Genomic DNA, 23316 nt, shown 5'->3' on the forward strand with positions numbered 1-23316 from the left:
TCGGCCTTCTAAAAATTGTTCACTTTCATTCTGCTAAGATTTTGAAGTCCTACACTTGGTTACATTAATGGGGGCTGTGCTGGCACTCAACCTCACCCTCTAGCATCAACATCAGAGGCAGTGGAGGCAGAGGGAGGAGGCCGGAGGGAGGAGGCCAGAGGGAGGGGGGCCAACAGGGCTTGCAACAGGAGGCCTTACCCTCCCAGGGTGTTCCGGAAGCACTGCTCCTACATAAATTTAACTGAGGAGTGATGTGCCTCAATGAATCCGAGACTCAACGTTAACGGAGCAAAGCAAGGCTTTTATTAACTCAGAAAGTAATACACAGTGGAGAAGTGTCTCTCATCCAGAGATCTGCTGTACTGCCTGTGAGACACGCTGGGGCCTGCTTAAGTAGGGGCCAGGTATGGGCGGAGCCCTACACACAATACAATACAGGTAAGGAAATGAAACTGAAACTAAACTCCCCTGCTTGTCACAGTCACAGGCACAATCAAACACAGAGAATACAGAGTGCCTGATGAATGGCATATTTCATCACATTCACCCCTTCTACAGATTTAGTCTGTTTGGGGGTTTGATAGTCCTCTGTGACCGACGTAGCTGTTGTGGTGCCGCGGGTGTCGGCTGGGTGTCCCCGGTGGCCTCCTGGGTCTCTGCCGGTGGCGCCGCCAGGGTTGTTGAAGGGGTAGTTGGTAGGAGCACCGTTGGTCGATGTTCTTCCGGGGGTGATGAAAGGATAGTGGGTGGGTAAGAGTTGCTGTGATCGTTGTTGCTGTTATTGCCGTGGTTGTTGTCGTTACCGGCTGGGGCGACGTCTTTTATGGACACGGTGTCCTCCCTTCCGTCGGCGTGCCGGACATACGCGTATTGGGGGTTGGCGTGGAGTAGGTGCACTGACTCCACGAGAGGGTCCGTCTTGTGGCCCCTCACATGCCTTCGTACAAATACCGGACCTGGGGTGGAGAGCCATGATGGCATGGATACGCCTGAGGTGGATTTCCGGGGAAAGACAAACATTCGTTCATGAGGCGTGGCATTAGTGGCAGTACACAATAGCGACAGTATCGAATGGAGCACATCTGGGAAGACTTCCTGCCAGCGGGAGATAGGGAGGCCCTTGGTCCTTAGAGCTAGAGTGACTGCTTTCCATACTGTCCCGTTCTCTCGCCCCACCTGGCCGTTACCCTGGGGGTTGTAGCTGGTGGTACGGCTCGTGGCGATCCCCCTGGACAGCATGTACTGGCGTAGCTCTTCACTCATGAAGGACGCCCCCCTATCCGTATGGATGTAGCTCGGCATACCGAACAGGCAGAACAGGCTGTTGAGGCATTTAATGACCGTGGCGCTGGTCATGTCTGGGCAGGGGAAGGTGAATGGGAAACGGGAGTATTCGTCCACAATGTTCAGGAAGTAAACATTGCGGTCGACTGACGGGAGGGGGCTCTTGAAATCTAAGCTGAGCCGCACAAAGGGCCGTGTAGCTTTGATTAAGTGGGCTCTATCTGGGCAGTAGAACCGAGGCTTGCACTCAGCGCAAGTGCGGCAGTTCCTGGTCAGAGACCGAACTTCCTCAATCGAGTAGGGTAAGTTGCGGGCTTTATGAAGTGGAACAGCCGTGTGACCCCTGGGTGGCAGAGGTCGTTGTGGAGGGTCTGTAGCCGATCCCCGGTGGCGCTGGCACACATCCCTCGTGAGAGGGCGTCGGGGGATTCGTTAAGGGCCCCTGGCCGGTAAATGATGTCATACTCGAAGGTGGCGAGCTCGATCCACCACCTGAGAATCTTATCATTTTTAATCTTCCCCTTTTGTTTAATATTAAACATATACGCTACCGACCGCTGGTCGGTAAGTAGGGTGAAGCGTTTGCCGGCTAGGTAGTGGCGCCAGTGGCGCACTGCCTCCACGATGGTTTGGGCCTCCTTTTCCACGGAGGAGTGTCTGATCTCGGGCCCTTGGAGGGTCCTCGAGAAGAAAGCTACGGGCCGCCCCGCCTGGTTGAGGGTGGCCGCCAAGGCGAAGTCAGACACATCACTTTCCACTTGAAAGGGAGTGTTCTCGTCCACTGCCTGTAGCGTGGCCCACTCAATATCCTGCTTAATGCTTTTGAAGGCGGCGTGGGCCTCAGCAGAGAGCGGAAAAGAGGATGCTTTCAAGAGGGTCGGGCTTTGTCGGAGTAGTTGGGGACCCATTGGGCATAATAAGAAAATAACCCCAGGCACCTTTTCAGGGCTTTGGGAGTGTTGGGCAGGGGCAGCTCCCGTAGGGGGCGCAGTCAGTCGGGGTCTGGTCCGATTTCCCCATTCTCCACCACGCTGCCTAGTATGCAGAGGCGCGTGGTGTTGAAAACGCACTTGTCCTCGTTGTAAGTGAGGTTGAGTTTTTGTGCGGTTTTCAGGAACCTCTCGAGGTTCGAGTCGTGATCCTGCTGGTTGTGACCGCAGATGGTGATGTTGTTGAGGTAGGGGAAGGTTGCCTGCAAGTGGTGGTCATCGACCATGCGGTCCATCTCCCTCTGGAAGACCGAGACCCCATTCGTCACCCCAAAGGGGACTCTGAGGAATTGGTAGAGGCGTCCGTTCGCCTCGAAGGCGGTGTACGGGCAGTCCTCTGGTCTGATAGGGAGCTGGTGGTACACTGACTTGAGGTCGATGGTGGAGAACACCCGGTATTGGGCAATTTGGTTCACCATTTCTGATATGCGGGGTAGCGGGTAGGCGTCTAGTTGGGTGTACATGTTGATCGTTTGGCTATAGTCGATCACCATCCGTTTCTTCTCGCTGCCCCTCACCACCACCACTTGGGCGTGCCACGGGCTGTTGCTGCGTTCAATAACGCGTTCCCTCAGCAGCCTGTCCACCTCGGTCGCGATAAACCACCTGTCCTCCCAGCTGTACCTCCTGCTTTTGGTCGCTATTGGCCGGCAGTTGGGAGTAAGGTTCGCGAATAGCGAAGGCGGCTTTACCTTCAGGGTAGCCAGACCGCACACTGTGAGGGGCGGCTGGGACCCACCGTAATTGAGCGTGATGCTTTGGTGGTGGCACTGGAAATCCAGGCCCAAGATCACGCTCGCACATAGACTCTTCATGATTAGTAATTTAAAATTATCGTATACAGTTCCGTTAATGGACAATTGTACCGCGCAGTAACCCATAATGGTCGATGTCTGGGTTTTATCAGCCATAGAGATGGTGCCCCGAGCAGGGACCACCGTTAGAGAGAGTTGTTGTGCTAGTTCAGGGTGGATAAAACTCTCCGTGCTTCCACTGTCAATTAAACATTTAACCCCGCACCCGTTTACCTCGATGTCCACCATTGATTTGGATAGCGGGTGCGGTCTGGTCTGGTCCACTGTGACCGATGCCATTGTAGGGCCCTGATCGAGACAAGATGGCGTCCACGCTGTCTGCTCACAAGATGGCGGACCCCACGAGGTCGGGCAAGATGGCGTCCAAGATGGCCGCTCCCACGGCGCACACGCGACGGTGGCGGGTTTTCCAGCGGGGTTCCCTCTGCACACCTTCCCGAAGTGCCCCTTCTTACCGCACTTAAAGCAGGTGGTGCCTTTCGCCGGGCACAGGTTTCTGGTGTGCTTCGGCTGCCCGCAGAAGTAGCAGTTGGGGCCCCGACGCGTCGCGGCTGTCGTAGGGCTTCTGGGGGGAGAGCGGGGCCCCGACAGTGTCGGGCTGCCGGGCGGGGAAGATGCCTTCCAAGATGGCGGCGCCCTTGGTGCACACGTGGCGGCGTGGGCGGCGCGGGCTGAAGAGTAGGCGTCCGAGTTTCTCTGGGCCACATCCAGGGATCGCGCTGTGTCCACAGCCTGTTTCAGGTCCAATCCCGTTTTTTCCAGTAGTCTCTGCCGGATGTAAGTGGAGCTGAGGCCTGTGATAAAGGCATCACGAACAAGCTCGTCAGTGTACACTGCGGCTTTTACATCTTGGCACTTGCAGTCTTTGCCAAGCGTTTTCAGGGTGACTAGGAACTCATCCAGCGATTCCCCAGGTCGCTGTGTGCGAGTAGCGAGCAGATGCCTAGCGTACACCTCGTTCGTAGGCTGTTGGTAATGCGCCTTTAGGATGTCGCAGGCGGCCGGGTACATGTCGGCGTCTTGGATAAAGGGGTAAACCCGGTGGCTTACCCAATTCCGCAGGATTCCGAGTTTCATACTTTCAGCGCCCGTAGCGTCTGTGATGGCTGCGGAATTGTCCAGGAAGAATTCCATACACTTAAACCAGTGTCCGAATCGTGCCGATGCGTCCGAAGCATGCGGGTCCAAATCCAAACGTTCGGGTTTCAAGAGTTGATCCATTGCGTTGAAAATTGAGCTAATAAAATTGATGTGCCTCAATGAATCCGAGACTCAACGTTAACGGAGCAAAGCAAGGCTTTTATTAACTCAGAAAGTAATACACAGTGGAGAAGTGTCTCTCATCCAGAGATCTGCTGTATTGCCTGTGAGACACGCTGGGGCCTGCTTAAGTAGGGGCCAGGTATGGGCGGAGCCCTCCACACAATACAATACAGGTAAGGAAATGAAACTGAAACTAAACCCCCCTGCTTGTCACAGTCACAATCAAACACAGAGAATACAGAGTGCCTGATGAATGGCATATTTCATCACAAGGAGCAGTGTCTTAGAAGGCTCCGCTTCAGCAAGGAAGTGGTCACAGAGCTCTGCCACCTGCTGCAGTCAGCTCTCGAGCCTCAGATCAGGATGACCACGGCTCTCTCAGTGGCAGTGAAGGTCAACGTCACCCTCAATTTCTTCGCCAACGGATCCTTTCAGTCTGCAGCAGGAGACATAGCTAACATCTCGCAGTTCACCATCCATCGCTGCATCTGGAAGGACACAGAGGCTCTCTACAGAAGGAGAAGGGACTATATTTCCTTCCCTATCACCAGAGAGAAGCCGGACGAGTGTGCATGTGGCTTTGCCAGGATAGCGGGTTTCCCCATGGCGCAGGGCGCCATTGACTGCACCCACGTTGCTTTGCAAGCACCCCATAACAATCCTGAGGTCTTCCGTAACCACAAAGGCTACCACTCACTTAATGTGCAGTTGGTGTGTGACCACAGACAGCGAATCCTCACCGTCAATGCCCGCTATCCTGGCAGCAGCCATGATGCCTTCATCCTGTGCCAGTCCGGTGTGCTAGCACTCTTCCAGCCACCACATCAAGCTTGCCGCTGGCTGGTCGGAGACAAGAGCTATCCGCTCTCCACCTGGCTCATGCCTCCCCTCCTCAACCCCAACACTCCTACCCAGCACTCATATAATGAGAGCCATGTCGCCACCAGGAACATCATAGAGCAGACCATCGGGGTGCTCAAGCAATGGTTCTGCTGCCTTGACCGCTTGGGAGGAGCCCTCCAGTACTCGGCTGAGCAGGTGTCCCTTTTCGTCTTGGTCTGCTGCATGCTCCACAACTTGGCCATCATGAGGGCCCAGCCCTTGCCACCATGCATAGCAGGACCACCTCAGGAGGAGGAAGAGGGCGAGGAGGAGGAGGAGGAACAGGCGCTAGGGAGGAGGTAGCCACTCAATCAGCCTTCTGGAAGGGCGGTCCATGACTGCCTCATCAGACTGCGGTTCCAATAAATTCTACCCCACATCCTGGTTGCTCACCACATCCCCCTCATTCCATCTATTTTGCATGCCATATCACAGCGCAAAGCTGAAATGAGAGACAGTACAAATTCTGCAAAATTCAATTAATAAATTTATCAACATTCAGTAAACACATATATACAACAACAATATTAACTAATCACCCTTGTGCAAACCCTTACTTGCCCTCTTTACAGTGCCTTTCTCTAATCTACTGCTCCTACGTAGGCTGTCCCCAGTGGCTGCAGCAGGGCTGGTAGAAGGCGGCTGAGTGTCGGTGCCAGAGACTACAGATGGCCTTGCAGGATGCCCTCGATCAGCTCTGACCCTGGAAGGCCTGGCTATAGACTGCACCAACTCAGGCTGGGCGGCTGCAGTCTGGGCTGGCTGGATGACAAGCGACAAGGGCAATGGCGGAGTGTCAGTGGTGGGAGCAGGAATGCTGTCATCCTGAGAAAGGACAGCAGGGTCCTGCTCCACTGACCCACTGCCACTCCCCCGGGGCAGCACCTCAGCATCCCTAGCAATCTATTGGAGCACAGATTGATGGCCTACTGCAACACAGTGAGATCCCTGGTGGATTGTGGTGGACTCAGCGATGATGGCAGCAGTCAGAGCTTGCGTGGCATCAAGCTGAGACTGCATGAGAGCAGTCTGAGACTCGACGGCAGCAACCATTGACTGTATTACAGCACTAAGATGTTGCGTGCTTCCGCCTGTGCTGCAATGACACACAGCATGAGGTCTGGATCCGTTGGGTCTCTCTGGGAGTCCACCATCCTCTGCACAATGGAAATGATGGGCTCCATGGTGTGCGCAGAGCTCTGTGCAACGTTGGAGGCGGACTCCTCCATGCTCCTTACTGTTGTCGAGAGGCTCTCGGGCACCCTTGTCATTGCACCTATCATCCCGGTGTGCATGCCCATCACCCTTCTTGTGAATGCCTCCCCATTGAGGCCCTCATCTGAGTCCTGTGCAGCAGAACTCATGCGCGAACTCGCCCTCCGGGTGCTGGCTCCCGAGCTACCCTTTCCCGCTGGCCTTGCTGCAGCCCGCTCATCCCCGGTGCATCACCCAGTGCAGACCCCTCTCCTAAACTTGCCTCTAAAGATCGCGTAGTGTCAATATCTGAGGTGGTGCCTGCGGGTGAGACATGCAGTGATGTTGTGCTTTCTTCCTCCTCCTCTTTTCCTGCCTCACTCTCACTGGGATGCTCAGGGACAGCTGGTTACTGATTACCTGAAAGCATAAAGGCACAAGACTCATGTTAAGGTGAGGGCAGGGGTGCAGGAAGGGAGCAAGGAATGCAGATCGTATAATGAGCTGGAAAGTGGGAAAGTCTTGTGGTGTGAGGGGGAAGTGGGATGAGAGAAGGAGAGGGGATGAACATACTGTTGTTGCCCCCAAGGGGGTCGACGTCGCCGACGGCCACGGTGCCCACCACCTGGCACCCAATGACTCTCAGCACTCGCTCCTCCAGGTCTGTAAGCTGTTGGATGTTTGCTTCACCCCCGCCTTTTCATTCCTGCTCCCTCCTATTGTGGCCCAGCTTGGCCTGCAAGAGAACGGAAAGTGCGTGAATGAGTGTGCAGCTATGTGTTTGGGAGATGTGCCTGCTGTAGCTGAATAGCTGTGATTGTAGGCAAGGCGTGAGGTGTGGATGTGAGTTTTAGTAGGTGGAGATGCTTGGTGGGTGAGTGATGGGGGTGTGGTGGTTTGTGCAGTGTGTACAGACTGAGGTTCAGATGCTGGTATGTAGGACTTGTTGAAGCAAGTACTCACCCTGACCACCTGAGTGAGGTCGTTGAATTTTTACGGCACTGTGTGAGGGTCCTGAGGACCACACTGCTGGCCGAGACATCCTGGGCCACTTCCCTCCACATTGCCCTGAAGACCTGGAGCAATGGCCTCCTGCTAGTGGTCGGGAACAGCACTGCCCTCCTTCTTTCGACTGCCACGACCAATGCCTCCAATGCCTGGTCGCTGAAACAGCAAGCTCTCTCCCTGGGACTGGGATCAGCCATGAGGATAAGAGGTGTAGCTGGTGAGTTGCTTGGAGGTCGCCTTCAGAGCCAGCAATGTTGAGAATGAGGTTGTGCAGAATGATTGAACCTCCCCTTCTGCCTGGCACTAATTCTCTAACCTTTTAAAATTTAGTCCCCAACTGGGACGATACCGAATTTCTAGCCCTAAAAGTCAATCACATAATGTGGGTCTATGTAGGCCAGACCAGTAGAGGTGTTAGCTTTCAGCTGCCTAGGCCCTAAACTCTGAAATTCCCTCCCTGAACCTCTGCGCCTCTCTACCTCTCTCTCCTCCTTTCAGACGCTCCTTAAAACCTACCCCTTACCTGCCCTAATATCTCCTTATGTGGTTCAGTGTCAAATTTTGTTTGATAACACTCCTGTGACGCACCTTGGGATGTTTTATTATGTTAAAGGCGCTGTATGAATGTAAGTTGTTGTTAGGTCCCTCCCTGAAGGACATTAGTGAGCAGTTAGGTTTTTTACAATAATCTGGTCGCTTTAACAGTCATTTTTCAGAAATGACCAAATTGATTGAATTCAAATTCACAGCTTGCCTTAGTGGGATTTGAACTCATCTTCTCTTCTTAGGCAGTCCCTCGGAACCGAGGATGACTTGTTTCCACATTAAAAATGAGTTCACAGGTGACTGATTAGTTCAATGCGGGACCTACAGTCTCTGTCACAGGTGGGGCAGACGGTGGTTGAAGGGGCGGGTGGGTGGGGTGCTTGGGTTGACATGTGCTCCTTGCGCTGCCTGCGCTTGGCTTCCGCTTGCTCCCGGCGAAGAGACTCGAGGTGTTCGGCGCCTTCCCGGATGCTTCTCCTCCATTTTGTGCGGTCTTGGGCCAGGGATTCCCAGGTGTCGGTGGGGATGTTACACCTTTTCAAGGAGACTCTGAGGGTGTCCTTGAAGCATTTCCTCTGCCCACCTGGGGCTCTCTTGCCGTGTCGGAGCTCCGAGTAGAGCGCTTGTTTTGGGAGTCTCGTATCGGGCATGTGGATGATGTGACTCGTCCATCGGAGCTGATCAAGCGTGGTCAAAGCTTCGATGCTGGGGATGTTGGCCTGCGCGAGAACACTGACGTTGGTGCGCCTATCCTGCCAATGGATTTGCAGGCTCTTGCGGAGGCAGCATTGGTGGTACCTCTCCAGTGCTTTGAGGTGCCTGCTGTACATGGTCCATGTCTCTGAGGCATACAGCAGGGCGGGTATCACTGCTGCTCTGTAGACTAAGAGCTTAGTGCTAGGTTTGAGGTCCTGGTCTTCAGACACTCTCTTCCTCAGGCGACCGAAGGCTGCACTGGCACACTGAAGGCAGTGTTGGACTTCGTCGTCGACGTCTGCCCTTGTTGACAGTAGGCTCCCGAGATATGGAAAGTGGTTCACGTTGTCCAAGGCCTTGTCGTGGATTTTGATCATCGGGGGGGCAGTACTGTGTGGCAGGGACAGGTTGGTAGAGGACCTTTGTCTTACAGATGTTTAGTGTAAGGCCCATGCTCTCGTACGCTTCGGTGAATGTGTTGACGATGGTTTGGAGTTCGACCTCCGAGTGAGCGCAGACGCAAGCGTCGTCTGCATACTGTCATACTGTAATTCGATGAAAGAGGATGGGACTAGTTTACTACATCCTTTGCTTCAAATGTTTATCCTATAGTCAATATAACTTCATTGAAAAACAGGTTGGACAATTTGTTCTAATTTCCCTGTATAATCTAGATTGGATTTTTCTTTGCAGTATATGAAAAATGACACGTCATGTAATGGTAGATATCAATGAAATATAGTGGTCTCATGCATTAATTTGATGTCGCTTTCATGTACACTATGCAGTGGTATTTTTTAAAAAATGATGGCCATGCTATTTAGCAATATTTACAAGTTCATGTTAAAAAACAAGGGCCAGGAATTTCCCCAGAGCTGCTCCTTTTTTTTTAAACGGGGTTTCCGCCAAATCCAGTTTTAAAAAGCAGGAGAAGCTCTGAGGAAAGTTGCAGCAGCGGAGCAAGGAAATTCCCAGCCAAAGTGTTACTCCCAGTCCCCTGTGTATCAGACAGTAGAGGCTGTCTGCTGTTGTTCCTCTGTCTTTACAGCTAACCTGAGTGTTTTTTACCTTTGTTTATTAACAACTAGCGTCACTCTTAAATCAGTGATACAGTGCCATTACATCTCACTTTTTCCAGTCGTCACAACAGACAATAGTACTGGGTGCTTGCTTTATATGGAAGGAGGAAGTTCTTTTTCAACTCTGAAACTGTACAGCAAAAAGCCGTGATGTAGTTTCCTGTCTGCACTATGAGTATTTCCACCTGCCCACAGCTCCTTTATATAGAGCGCGTGGTACAGATGTACTGTTTAGATTCTCTCTGTTTGCATGATGGATTAGTCGCTGTATGTGATGGTGTTTATTTTACCTGCAGTTCACCTGAAGTAAAGGAACACTGGCACAGCAATCTCCATAGGTAAGCATTATGTTTATATTAACGTAGTCTACTGGTTACAGAATTATACTAACTAGATAAACTGGTAAAATTATAACCAGAGTGCTACACGTGTGGTTACCTCCGACGTATTTGCCTACTTTCAAGTTAGCTAGTAATTCTGAAACCTCCTCCAGCCCTACAACCCTCCGAGATCTCTGCGCTCCTCCAATTCTGGCCTCTTTCGCATCTCCTTCAGCTGCCTAGGTCCTAAGCTCTGGAATTCCCTCCCTAAACCTCTCCATCTCTCTGCCTCCCATCCTTCTTTAAGACGCTCCTTAAAACCTGCCTCTTTGACCAAGCTTTTGGTCATCTAACCTAATATCTCCTTACGTGGCTTGGTGTCAGATTTTGTTTGATAAAACGCTCCTGTGAAGCGCCGTGGGATGATTTACTATGTTAAAGGTGCTATATAAATGCAATTTGTTGTTGTTGTCATTAAAATGATGTGATCTATGTCGAAACATTTAAGAAATGCCCACCAAAAGCTATCTTGTTCTTGATCTCACATGTCCTCTGACGTTAATAATCCTGATGGGATGTTTTATGGCTGTACCTGCAGAGGAGTAGCAGCATGGATCTGGATAACATAAGGCACAGTACAATGTGCCTCAATAAGCGTGGGCTTTATTCTAATGTGCCATCATTCAGATTGATGTACCAACCTGGGGAGATTTTCCACTGACAGTTTTTGATTCCTTGTCTTTAGGCAAATACAAAAAGCAAAAGAAAACGAAGAGCCTAACTTTACATCACCGACAGTACTAATGAAGGTTTTAAGTAACTCTGCTTTGGTAAGTTAAAGGGTGTTGTATATAGTCAGATTGCCGAGTTGAATCAGATTAACTTTCAACCTTATTTACTGAATTACCATGCCATAAATGTATTGAATTCTATTGGTAACTATGGTGAATGTGAGTCAACAAACAGCCTGCAGGATGAGGTCTAGTAATAGTAAGAGAATACGCCCTCAGCGTACTGAAGGGTCATACTGAATCACCAGATAACAGGAAAAAGCAAAACTCAACAGCTCATCTCAAAAGTAATCATCTTGTCCCCATAACTTTAAAATAACAGTTAATTTTCTTTCCTGTCATCAGACGATTGGATATCAGTTGGCAGCCTTTTTATTAAAAAAGGAAAATAAGAGGAAATGCCTTTGCAAAATGTAGCACTTAAATATTAAGCAAACTGTTATGCACCCTGTGTGAGTGTGTGTGTGAGTGTGTATGTAACAGCTCAGTCCCATCATTGCTGCTGAGCCGACAGACGGGAATTTAGTAGTAGTGGTATGTAAGTGTGTGTGTTTGGGGTTGTAGGTATGTTTGTAATTGTGGGTGTATATGTAAGTATGTGCATGTGTAAGGGGGTGTAGTGGTGGGTTTGTGTATGGGGTGTAGCGGTAGGCGTGTGTACGGGGTGTAGCGGTGGGCGTGTGTACGGGGTGTAGCGGTGGGCATGTGTACGGGGTGTAGCGGTGGGCATGTGTACGGGGTGTAGCGGTGGGCATGTGTACGGGGTGTAGCGGTGGGCGTGTGTACGGGGTGTAATGATGTATGTATGTGTGTTTGTGTACATGTGTTTCTCTGCGTATATATGCATGTGTGAGAATTGATCATGATCAAGTAGAAACAGATTAGTTTTTGATATTTTTAGGCCATGTATAGGGTTAACACATGAGCTGTCAGTCAAGGAGGGGGCACATTGTACAATGAGGCACAGCCAATAATGAGGTGGGGAGATGGACGGGGAACAGAAATGAAGGACGACAGAGGAAGATACTAGAGTCTGCCTGCTGTTTTCTAGTGTCTGGAAGTGTAGAGGTATTTGTGTACACGTTTACTCAAGGTGAATTTATTTATGTATTTTTAACAGGCTAAAACACTAACTGTAAGCAATATGGAACCAGCCAGCGAGGTGTTGAAGAGAGTACCACAAGAATCAGCAGAGACGGTGAGCAGTCGGTGGAACTAAATACCATTCAGACTCTTGTAGCAGCCAGAATGCTGGGAGAGTGGTTTAATCATATTTTCACACTTTTGTCTGCGGTGATGGGAGAAAGTAATTTTGATATTATTACTATTTTTTTGTAGTGCGGGGATTGGAAATATTCTAGGCAAATTTTGGCTTGTTGTAACTGGACACTTTTAGATTTTATTTGATACATTCTTTTTTTTATGTGTATTAAATTTTGAATATTTTAAATTGAGGCAAGGCAACGTAAATAAAGGAAATACTCAGCACACGAGATCGGGGATAACACTAAACTGTATCAGTTGTACTTCTGGGTGTGACAGTGCTACGCCAGTATCTCACTACAGTCTATTTTTATCTTTAGGGAGATGCCCAGAATTGCCAGTTGGTATTGTCAAACAGCGACGACTTGTCAACTTCCCTGATTGGTAAGTTTGAAAACAAACTAGCACATTCTCCCGCCAGATGTACCAACCTGTGGTTTTGCCTGCTACTTTTGTGCTGGTGCAAGCAAAAACTAAATTGTTTATAAAGCACCACGTCTCATCGACCTCTTTACAGTATTTGGAGTTATATTAGGAGACATCAGCTGTTTTGAATCTAACATTGAGAGTTTAGAGGTCATAGGTTTTTAAACTAGTCTGTTTAAAGTAGAATAGATTTTAAAGGCTAGTTGTACACAATTTGATAGGAGCCTATAAAGGACTGGTGAATTTATCCGATAGTGAGTGGCACTCCATACCACCGTGTGTTTCTGTTATTTGTATCGTACACCTGTCTGTTAATAGAATTTCACATATGAAAAGAGAATCTTGCAAATATTCTATGTTAGATTCTTTTTTGTTATGAGGAAAGTATGTACTTTTCCCGTGTATCTTTCCCGTGTACTTTCACATGTACTTTTCCCGTATACTTTCACATGTACTTTTCCCTTGTACTTTCACATGTACTTTTCCCATGTATTTTCCCATGTACTTTCACATGTTCTTTCACATGTACTTTTCCCATGTATTTTCCCATGTACTTTCACATGTTCTTTCACATGTGCTTTTCCCATGTATTTTCCTGTTATTTTCCCATGTACTTTTCACGTGTACTTTTCCCGTGTACTTTCACATGTACTTTTCCCACGTTATTTTCCCGTGTTATTTTCCTGTGTTGTTTTCCTATGTTGTTTTCCCGTGTACTTTTCCCGTGTATTTTTCCCATGTACTTTTCCCATGTACATTCACATGTACTTTGCCCATGTTATTTTCCCATGTTATTTTCCCGTGTATTTTTCCCGTGTATTTTTCCCGTGTACTTTGCCCATGTTATTTTCCCGTGTTATTTTCCCGTGTATTTTTCCCGTGTATTTTTCCCGTGTACTTTGCCCATGTTATTTTCCCGTGTTATTTTCCCGTGTATTTTTCCCGTGTATTTTTCCCGTGTACTTTGCCCATGTTATTTTCCCGTGTTATTTTCCCGTGTATTTTTCCATGTACAGATGCTAGGGTTGTAGCTGAGCTCCACCCTTTAGATGGAGAATCAATTAATTGTGTAAAAGCAGCTTCTTGGTTTAGATTCCCAAGTTTTTCTTTTCAATTGGAAGGTGATCCAAACTGGATTTCAAAATGAACATTTTTTCTCCTTTTGTTTGAATCTTTATTAGGATCGATGTTCAATTTCTGGCTTAAACATTCTGAGAGTTACTCAAGTTAGGAAATTGGCAGACAATAATGCTGGGAAATCTTCCTTCAGTGTTCAGGCTGGAGTGTGTTAAGCAACGCGCTGCGATGTAGATCTCACGTCTGATTGTTTCAAAATGCAGAAGAGGGAGGGAGGAAATATAAAAAGGGAAACTGTCCTTTTAAGCTGTGGCAAGTATTCTAACCTCATTATGTGCACTTGTAGGCCATGAGTACCGCTTTGACATTAAAATGAACCAACTGCACAAACCGGCCAAACAACAGGAAAAGTGCAATGTGTCAGTACTCAACTTAGAGAAAAAGCCTTCAAAGCCATCAGAGAAATCCCGGTGCCAGGTCCAACTTAAACACTCCCAAGGTATGTTGGTGCAAAGTATTTCTGGAAACTCTGCTAGCAGTGGAGGGAGAGCGTCTCCCATTCCAAAAATGTGTTGGAAGTTTGAAAAATACTTGAATGCATTGCACAATGAACTGTGCGGCCTTTTATTTTGCAAGTGCAGTTCAGAGCAACCCCTCACTACCCTTGTTGCGAATGGCATATAAGAGGGTACTTAAGGGTTGCAGGTGCTACTATTGCTTTGTACTGCTGCTCAGTAACTGAGAGGCACACATCCGCTTTGTTGGGCTCCCCACATCTTTTTCTTAAGGAATTTCCCTGTAGTTATTTTGGACCCTATACACTTTCGTCATCATGCAGCTTGGTATAAAAATTAGGTACTTTTGAACCCAATGCTTCGATGGATAATATTGCACCGTGTATAGAATGATAGCCCTTCCTGTTACATGGCTAAGTATAAACAATAGCTTTTCTTTCTCCTCCAGTTGAATCAGATGCCAGTTTGAAGCACTGCAAGAAAAACAAAACGAAAATGCCGTGGCTTTTCCGCAAAAACTTAGCACAGAGTGAATCCATCTCTTCTCAGAGTGAGGGCCTCTTTGATCGACATCTGAAAGACATCTGCGATCATGATGACACGCTCACTAAGCCAATCCTTGTAAGTTGACAGTTACAGCTCTTTTTAGTCTAATAGAAAGAGTTGGAGCTTACCACAGTGAAGAGTGACACTAAATTAAACTGAAGATTGAAGCTCACTCATATTCTAGCCATGCACTCATTATTCCAAGTTGGCATCTGTATATCTGAGCTGGTTCAATAGTCAAATCAAAAATGATGTGTAATACTTCATAGTAATGATCTGTAGAAGCTCAAGTGTCCTTCCTTCTGGTGTAAACTGTTGAATTCTACAAAGGAAAGTTAGTAAAAGTGTTTGGAAAGATATCACTTTTCTCGTGTGTAGCTCATATTCAATCAGGATTTTGCAGATCCATGTGAGAGTGAGGAATTGTATACCGAAAGCTGTTTTTGGAGTAGATTATTTCCTGGAATAATTAAGAATCCTGCTTTTGTGTTTTGTTTTGCTTTAGAATATCCTGACTATCCTATTCCAGAAAGGACCCTCATTTGTTGGAATATTTCGAAAGTCACCAAATGCCAAGGCTTGCAAGGAATTAATTGGAAAACTAAACACAGCAAGAGAAGTCACCCTGGAGGAGGAGCCTGTCATCCAGTTGGCTGCGGTCTTCAAGGTAGATTCATTTAAAACTCACTGCTCTAAGTAGGAGGCACTGGACTGGGCATCACCAATCCAACACTTCAATTTCATTACTTTTCCATACTAGCAGTCCCCATGACTAATTCTAAATATGTGGTTGCAGGATTTCCTACGTCGAATTCCAGATAGTGTGTTGGTGACTGAACTGTATGACAGCTGGATGGCAGCCATGGAAAAGGAGAATGTTAATGAAAGAACAGTAGAGATCAAACTGTAAGTATCACCTTACTGCGAGAAATCCATCAAGGGCCTCTGATTTGCCCACATCCTGTAATTTGTTCAAGTGTCATTGATACTCTGAAATGTCCTTGCTGGGCTATGATACCAAATTGCTTTTCAAGTCAAAATCGAGAATATATTCAAAATCTTGTATGTAGCATGCACTTACTGTGACCGTGATACTTTCTATTATACTTTTGCCATTACATTTTGTTGATTGGCTCAAAGTAAAATAGCAGCAAATCAGAATCGAAGAGGATGGGTACATACAACTAAGAAAGCGGCTAGAAAAATTAGTTGCCTTGATAGTAAATAGTGTGTTGCACAAACTCTTGTTATAAACCAGGATATTTTCTGACTTACGGTGAGCAACACCATGGAGATCTGCTAGTTTTTAAAATTTCAGCAAAATAAGTAATTAAATATAATGGAGTGTATGAGCACAGTGCTTTCTCAAGTATATCATCAATCACTCTTCTATTTTTATTCAAACAAATCACAAGTGATCAATAAAGAGAACTGTCTGGGTGTCTGACTGTTGAATAAGTCTCCAAATAAGGGCATGCTTTCTGCACACTAGACTCACGAGATATTCTGCCAAACTTTGAAAATCATTAAGTTGACTCTGTTCAAAACGGTCACAAGACAATGAAACCCATAGCTGGGGATTTCTCAATGGAAGTTTAGAGAAGTGGAGCGTTTTTGGGGGGGAAGTGTTTAATTGAGTAAGCAAAGCTTTAGCCTGCAGCTAACCTAATGGGAACTCGTTATATTTTCACTTAGGCTTCTGACAAAACTTCCAAGCCACAACCGTCTTCTGCTTCGCTATTTGTTTTGTGTGCTGTACTACATCAATAAGCATTCTGAGGTGAACAGGATGGATGCCTACAATCTCGCCGTCTGCATTGGTCCAAATATGCTCTGGCCCAACAAACCTGCGACAGCTGAATTACAGAAAGAAGTCTCTGTAAAGGTAAATATACTGTGTGCTTTTGACCTGGGAGTTTTGTTTCCTATATGTGCAAAACAAGGCTAGGTTTTGTTTAATCCTATGATACAGTAGGGCATTAAGAATTTTTGAGATTACTGGAGAAGATAATTAGGCTCAACAAGCGATTTTTGATAGCCATTCTAGCAGACATTCTAATATGTATCCCATAGGTCGATTCTTCCCCTAACTGAAGATGTGCAGAGGTTTGGAATTCCCTCATAAATTAGTCAAATCAGCCTGAGTGTTACACTTATCCTAACAAAACCACAATAACCAAACTTTTGGTCACCTCTCCGAACTCTCATTGTCCATTCCTTTGTCTCTTGTATCTATTATTTTTCTTTCCCTCTATAAGGCAGCTTAGAACATTTTCTATGTTAAAGGCACAATATAGATGCAGGAGATTGTTGTTGCTTGTTTGTTGTGTGGTAGTTTCCTTTGATGCTATAAATATCAATTGCTAATATGGGACATCATAATCTTTTGCACATCATTCACTCTTCCTTAATAAAAACAGGAAATAGAAACAGAGTTAACGTTTCAGGTCGATGACGCTTCGTCAGACAAAAGGTCATCGACCTGAAATGTTAACTCTGTTTCTCTCTTCACAGATGCTGCCTGATCTGCTGAGTATCTCCAGCACTTTTTGTTTTTATTTCAGATTTCCAGCATCCGTAGTATTTTCTTTTTGTATTCACTCTTCCTTGATTATTCACCTTTTTGTAGAGTAGGAATTCTAACAATAAAAAACAATGATACCTAAAGCCTATGCAATGTGTGTAAAGCTCCTTTTAAAATAGCATTGGCAAGGAGATGCAGTACATGTGAGAAAGGCTTAATCTGAAAAATAACCAAAGCTTGGAGTGGGGCAAGTCATGCAAACTATTAATTGCTGATGAAGTCATTCACATCTGGGTGATTCGGACATTGGTTCCTGACTTCTAGCAGACGTGTTAGCAGACTTCTGGAGCACTGTACTGCTGGAGCACATGAAACCAAGTAGGGATAGAAATTTTCAGATGATGCACAAGGTGAAGGGGGAAGCTAGTTAGGCTAGTAATATAAGGAAACTGCTTTTAATTTGTTATGGTGCTAAAAGGGTATTTTGGAGCAGGCAACTTCCAGCGGCTATCAAATATCAAGGAGCAATGAAGAACTGAGAAAGCAGACTTTGTGGCATCCACAGATCTTTAAGGGAACAGGTTTTGCAGTGATTAATTGTTACTGAGTGGTTGTGCCTGTTGTCGCCTTTTGCATTCCAGTATTTATTTTAAATATAATCTAAAATATCCTAAAAATCAAAAATATTTGCTGGAGAGCTTTTCACATCAGTCATTTGTTCGGACTGATGATTTGGTTACGATTATCAACCCTAAACAAATCTATTTTCATTACAGGTTGTGGCTCTGATGCAGTTTTTGATTGAGAACTGTTGTCTGATATTTGGTGATGATATAACCGCACTCCTTGGCGAACCAGCGCAAGTGCTATCAGAATACACTGATAACTCAGGTATGTAGAACATGCATTAACTTGTGCATCACATTAAGAAAGCGAGCTTGCATTTATATCGTGCAGGACATCCCAAAGCACTTCACAACCAATGAATTACATTTCAAATAAAGTCACTATTGTGTTGTAGGCAAACGTAGCAGCCAGTTTGTACACAGCAAGGTTCCACAAACAGCAAACAAGATGTTTTAATTTTTTTTCCTGATGGATAAACATTGGTCAGGACACTGGGAGAATGCTCCTATTTGTCTTTGAACAGTGCCAAGCGATCTTTTACATCCACGCAGGCAGGCAGACTGGTTAATGTCTCATCCCAAAGACAACACCTCTGACAGTGCAGCTTGTCCCCATTACTGCAATGAAGTTTCAACTTAGATTGTGTGCTCAAGTCCTACGGAAAGACTTGAACCCATAACCATCTGACTCAGAGGCAAGAATGCTGCCAGCTGAACCAAGCTGACAAAATATACATATGCAGTAAGTTGATTTTATTGCATTACTGAAGAATTGCTACTCCCTATGACTGGAGACCCAAATAGATTGCCATTCAGAAACCTCGCAAATGAGATCTCAGATGCTTCACATGTGACCTCTTGGTTGCAAAGTTCTGGTGACTGTCCAATGTGGATAGTCTTGAAAGCAAAAATGGTGGTGGGTAACCAGAGTGATCCATAGAGCACAACTAAAATGTTTGTCATTTTGTTTTTCAGACATGTCATCTTCTCACCAAAATGACTCTGCCTACGACAGCACTGACCAGGATGACTGGAAAGATGTATGGGATGAAAAAAGGCGACGTGCAAACTCCAGCTGTTATCAACTATCGAGGAGCAATGAAGGGCTGAGAAAGGAGAGAAAGCAGAATGGTCAAATGGAGATGGAAGCTGGAGGCTGCACTACAGCTTCTTGCAGCACTGAATCAATGGATGCTACCAACAGAGCACCCTTGAGACTCAGTGCAACAAGATGTCCATCTACACACATTATTCAACAGTATACTGGGAGGATAGACAGACGCTGCTCAGAACCAATATTAGCTATCAGCTCCAGCCCTAAAAAGATCAACCAGCAGGAATTAGTTGCAAGAAGCCAGGAGGATTGCTCAATCCCACCTCATGGCTTGGATTTTAATCGTCAACCAATGAAAAAACAGATATCTGAGGAAAACTTTACAAAGTATAATTTTGGCATAAGGAGACCAGCCAACCTTAATGCCAGTTCACATTCTGAGCTTTCCACAGCCTCCTCCTCAAAGGCCTCTTCAATTTCTTCATTGACTAGCTCATGTTCAAACATGTCGGAGAACTCTGTTTTTACCAGCTCTCCACTTACTTCCCCTACCTGTTCCAGTCAGGAGAATTCCAACTTTTCAGAATATCCGGCAAAACTTCAAACAAATTCTACCCAAGATCCTGATAGCTATGTGAAACCCACAAAAGCAAAAGCCAAGATACCGCTAAAGAAAACTCAAAGCTGGGGGCCTACAAGGACATTTAACACAAACCAGGAATTCTGCAAGGAAAACTTTCTGAAAGAAAACCTGCCCACCTGTGAGACAGTCCATGAGGACCAAGTCAGTGCGAGTAGCACTGCCGGGTGTAGGACTCGCTTAATCTCTGTTGACGAGGTCTTTCAGCGAGTTGATAGTAAAAAACGTTGCAGCCCACCTTCTTATACTAAAGCTGTTGAAGAAAATAATCCGCCTGTTGCTACAATGAAGGGAATGACAGTGAAAAGCATGAGAAGGTTGTCCCAGCTGGAAGAAACCAAGACATTCCATTGCCAATTTGTTACTGGGCAGAAAAATAGGCCTTGTTCATTAACGGAGGACCTGCTCAATCCTTCATTTCAAGACCATATCACAAACAATTTTGACTCTTGTGATAAACAGGCTCAACCCACACCTGCTAATCAGTGCGAAACTTTGCACATACATTCTGAAAATGGTTTGCACCTTACAGGACCTGAAATAATGCAGTACAGGGGGAGAGCAATGTCTGAATCTGCAAGCAGGAGCAAGCATGAATGGTCAGACAGATGGTTCAGACAACCCTTTGAGGGCTACAAACAAATACAGCATGCTAAAGAGTCTTATGTGTAATATTTGCACAAACTATATCCTAATATTCTTTCCATGTTAGTGTTCAGTTAATGCACTAATTCAGTCTAAAAAGCTGTTTGTTGTTCATTGTGATGTTCTTATGTTGTCACTTTCAATGTATTTAGTCTGACGGTGTAACATGGCACTGAAAAGTACCATAATATAAAGTAGAGTCTTTGACACTCCCTGCGTCTAATCATAAGATAATATTGAGAGGAAAATCTGCATGATGCAGTTACAATATGAAACTGTAGAAAGGATTCAAAGTAATTAATGTGAGTCATATTTGAGGTGAAATCACTGAGCATTGTGCATATTCAAATAATAATATGACATTCCGTGTAAGTACTGTATATAGAAGCTATCAGAAGTCTATATGCACATAATGCAATTTGCAATAAATTTCAAACTGTTTTCACTACAATAAAAAATATGTTTTTACTGGAGACTGCTCTATTTGTATTTCATTTTAAATGTCTTGCACTTTTTAAATACAATCTTGGAACCCTCAGAATGTTAGTGGTTTGATGTTCTATGTACGTCTTCCAAGAAGTCTGTAATCATTAACAGAGATTGAGATACTTGAAGATGATAAATTGATGCTATCACACTGCGCTGCAATACATCGCTTATGAGGTAAGAATGCTGCTGTACATGGACACATTGGGAGGAATTTTAAATTCGAGGAGTGCATGAGTTTGGGTCCAGGTAGGGGGTGAAAAGCGGGATAAATCTTTTTTTAAATTCGTTTTTTATGGGACGTGGGCATCGCTGACAAGACCAGCATTTATTGCCCATCCCTAATTGCCCTTGAGAAGGTGGTGGTGAGCCGTCTTCTTGAACTACTGCAGTCCGTGTGGTGAAGGTACTCCCACAGTGCTGTTAGGGAGGGAGTTCCAGGATTTTGACCCAGCAACGATGAAGGATCAGCGATATATTTCCAAGTCAGGATGGTGTGTGACTTGGAGGGGAACTTGGAGATGGTGGTGTTCCCATGCGCCTGCTGCCCTTGTTCTTCTAGGTGGAGGAGGTCGTGGGTTTGGGAGGTGCTGCCGAAGAAGCCTTGGCGAGTTGCTGCAGTGCATCTTGTAGATGTTAAACACTGCAGCCATGGTACGCCGGTGCTGGAGGGAGTGAATGTTTAAAGTGGTGGATGGGGTGCCAATCAAGCAGGCTGCTTTGTCCTGGATGGTGTCGAGTTTCTTGAGTGTTGTTGGAGCTGCACTCATCCAGGCAAGTGGAGAGTATTCATCACACTCCTTACTTGTGCCTTGTAGATGGTGGAAAGGCATTGGGAGTCAGGAGGTGAGACACTCGCCACAGAATACCTAGTGTCTGACCTGCTCTTGTTGTCACAGTATTTCTGTGGCTGGTCCAGTTAAGTTTCTGGTCAATGGTGACCCCCAGGTTGTTGATGGTGGGGGATTCAGCGATGGTAATGCCGTTGACTGCCAAGGGGCGGTGGTTAGACTCTCGCTTGTTGGAGATAGTCATTGCCTGGCACTTGTGTGGCGCGAATGTTACCTGCCACTGATCGGCCCAAGCCTGAACGTCGTCCAGGTCTTGTTGCATGCGGGCATGGACTGCTTCATTATCTGAGGAGTTATGAATGGCACTGAACACTGGAGGTGGTGGCGTTCCCATGCGTCTGCTGCCCTTCTAGGTGCAGTCATCAGCGAACATCCCCATTTCTGATCTAATGACATTCCGAGCGCGTTGGGAAGCTGGCTCCAACCCACAGACTTAGGCGTTCCACTTGAGCGCGTTAGCCTGTTTGCGCGCACCCCCTCGGGAGAGACGGGTTGCTTATTAACATATGCTAATCGCTCGATTGGAACGATATTTCATCTAACTTTCAAATTTAACGGTGCGTCTACGGGTTTCCTGGGCTTCCTGAAACTCGCCAGTGAAGGCAAGGAGAGAGTGGGCTGAATCAAACTCATGGAAATACTGCAATAAATACTCAGTACTCACAGCTGCTTTCTTACCGACTAGTGGGAAAGGGTTTGTTCACAGTACTTTTGCTGAGAGTTTACTTTCTAAGGTTTGTCAGTTTTCTGAATCACAGCAGGGTGGGTGGCGCTTTGTGTTGTATCCGTGTGTTAATGGAGACACGGAATGCAGGAGTTGGTTTAACAGGTGTTTACTGAACAAAGTCTGGAGGTGAACTAAAAGATACAAGACGCTATACAAGCTTATATACCCGAGTGGTCACTACCGGTATTACAGTACACAGGGGCTCGTAAAGGTACATACACTACAATTCCTCCCCTTTTAGATAATTAGTACATAACATTTTAAGTAATCATTAATTAACATGTTTACAAGAACAATAATCTACACATTTGCTGCAGTTAATCAATTATAAGTCAGTCTCTCTGGAGGCTTCCTGACTCGGTCCGGATAACGCCTCGGTGGTGTAGTAGTTTTCGGTGGTGTAGTAGGCTCTTTTGGCAAGGTCGAGTCGGCTCGAATGCCAGTGTCGGGTTCATCTGGTTCCAGTATCACCGGATCGCAGGTAGATACTATGGGTATCTCTGCTTCATCATTAGGCGCATAGAGTTGTGGTGTAGGTTGTCCCTTTTCGGATGACTCTATGATCTGGTCAGCATGGCGCCTTATTATGCTTTCTCCAATGTCCACGGTATACATCAGCGGTCCTAGTCGTGTGCAAATAGTTCCAGGCTGCCATTTCTCGGTACGGTAGTCCCGGGCCAAAACTTGTTGACCTATCTGGAAGGTTCTAGTTGGCCTTTCATTCATGCCTTGAAATTGCCGGTTCTCTACGTCCCTTCTGATGTTTGGCTTGATCAAATCCAGCCGGCATCTTAGTCTTCTATTGAAAAACATCATGGTGGGAGTTTGGTTTGTAACCACATGTGTTGCATTCCTGTACGCAAATAAGAAGTTATCTACCTTATGTTGTAGATTTATGTCTTCATTACCCATGGCCTTTATGGCCTTCTTGAAGGTCTGGACAAACCTTTCAGCTAATCCATTGGTGGCGGGATGGTATGGGGCGGACGTGTAGTGTTTAACCCCATTGTTTTTTAAGAACTTTCTGAATTCTTCGGACACAAATTGCGGTCCATTATCAGAACATATC

The 23316-nt window shown here is 46.3% G+C and overlaps 1 protein-coding gene across 3 annotated transcripts in view; it reads left to right on the forward strand.

The window, feature by feature from the left end:
- tagapb (T cell activation RhoGTPase activating protein b) overlaps window positions 1-20656 on the forward strand; it is a 104257-nt gene extending 83601 nt beyond the window's left edge. For all 3 annotated transcript variants that reach the window (XM_085981530.1, XM_085981529.1, XM_085981528.1), the window contains 11 exons: window positions 10053-10094; window positions 10822-10906; window positions 11988-12065; window positions 12451-12514; window positions 13980-14132; window positions 14597-14769; window positions 15200-15361; window positions 15491-15600; window positions 16390-16579; window positions 17995-18109; window positions 18820-20656. In XM_085981530.1, coding sequence (XP_085837656.1) covers window positions 10053-10094; window positions 10822-10906; window positions 11988-12065; window positions 12451-12514; window positions 13980-14132; window positions 14597-14769; window positions 15200-15361; window positions 15491-15600; window positions 16390-16579; window positions 17995-18109; window positions 18820-20210 — 2563 coding nt within the window. In that variant the 3' untranslated portion in view covers window positions 20211-20656. The remainder of the gene's footprint in view (window positions 1-10052; window positions 10095-10821; window positions 10907-11987; window positions 12066-12450; window positions 12515-13979; window positions 14133-14596; window positions 14770-15199; window positions 15362-15490; window positions 15601-16389; window positions 16580-17994; window positions 18110-18819) is intronic.
- The last annotated feature ends 2660 nt before the right edge of the window (window positions 20657-23316 follow it).

Source organism: Somniosus microcephalus, chromosome 3, assembly GCF_052327205.1.
Source record: "Somniosus microcephalus isolate GS21.2 chromosome 3, FLI_Smic_1.0, whole genome shotgun sequence".
In the NCBI taxonomy this organism is placed as follows: Eukaryota; Metazoa; Chordata; class Chondrichthyes; order Squaliformes; family Somniosidae; genus Somniosus; species Somniosus microcephalus.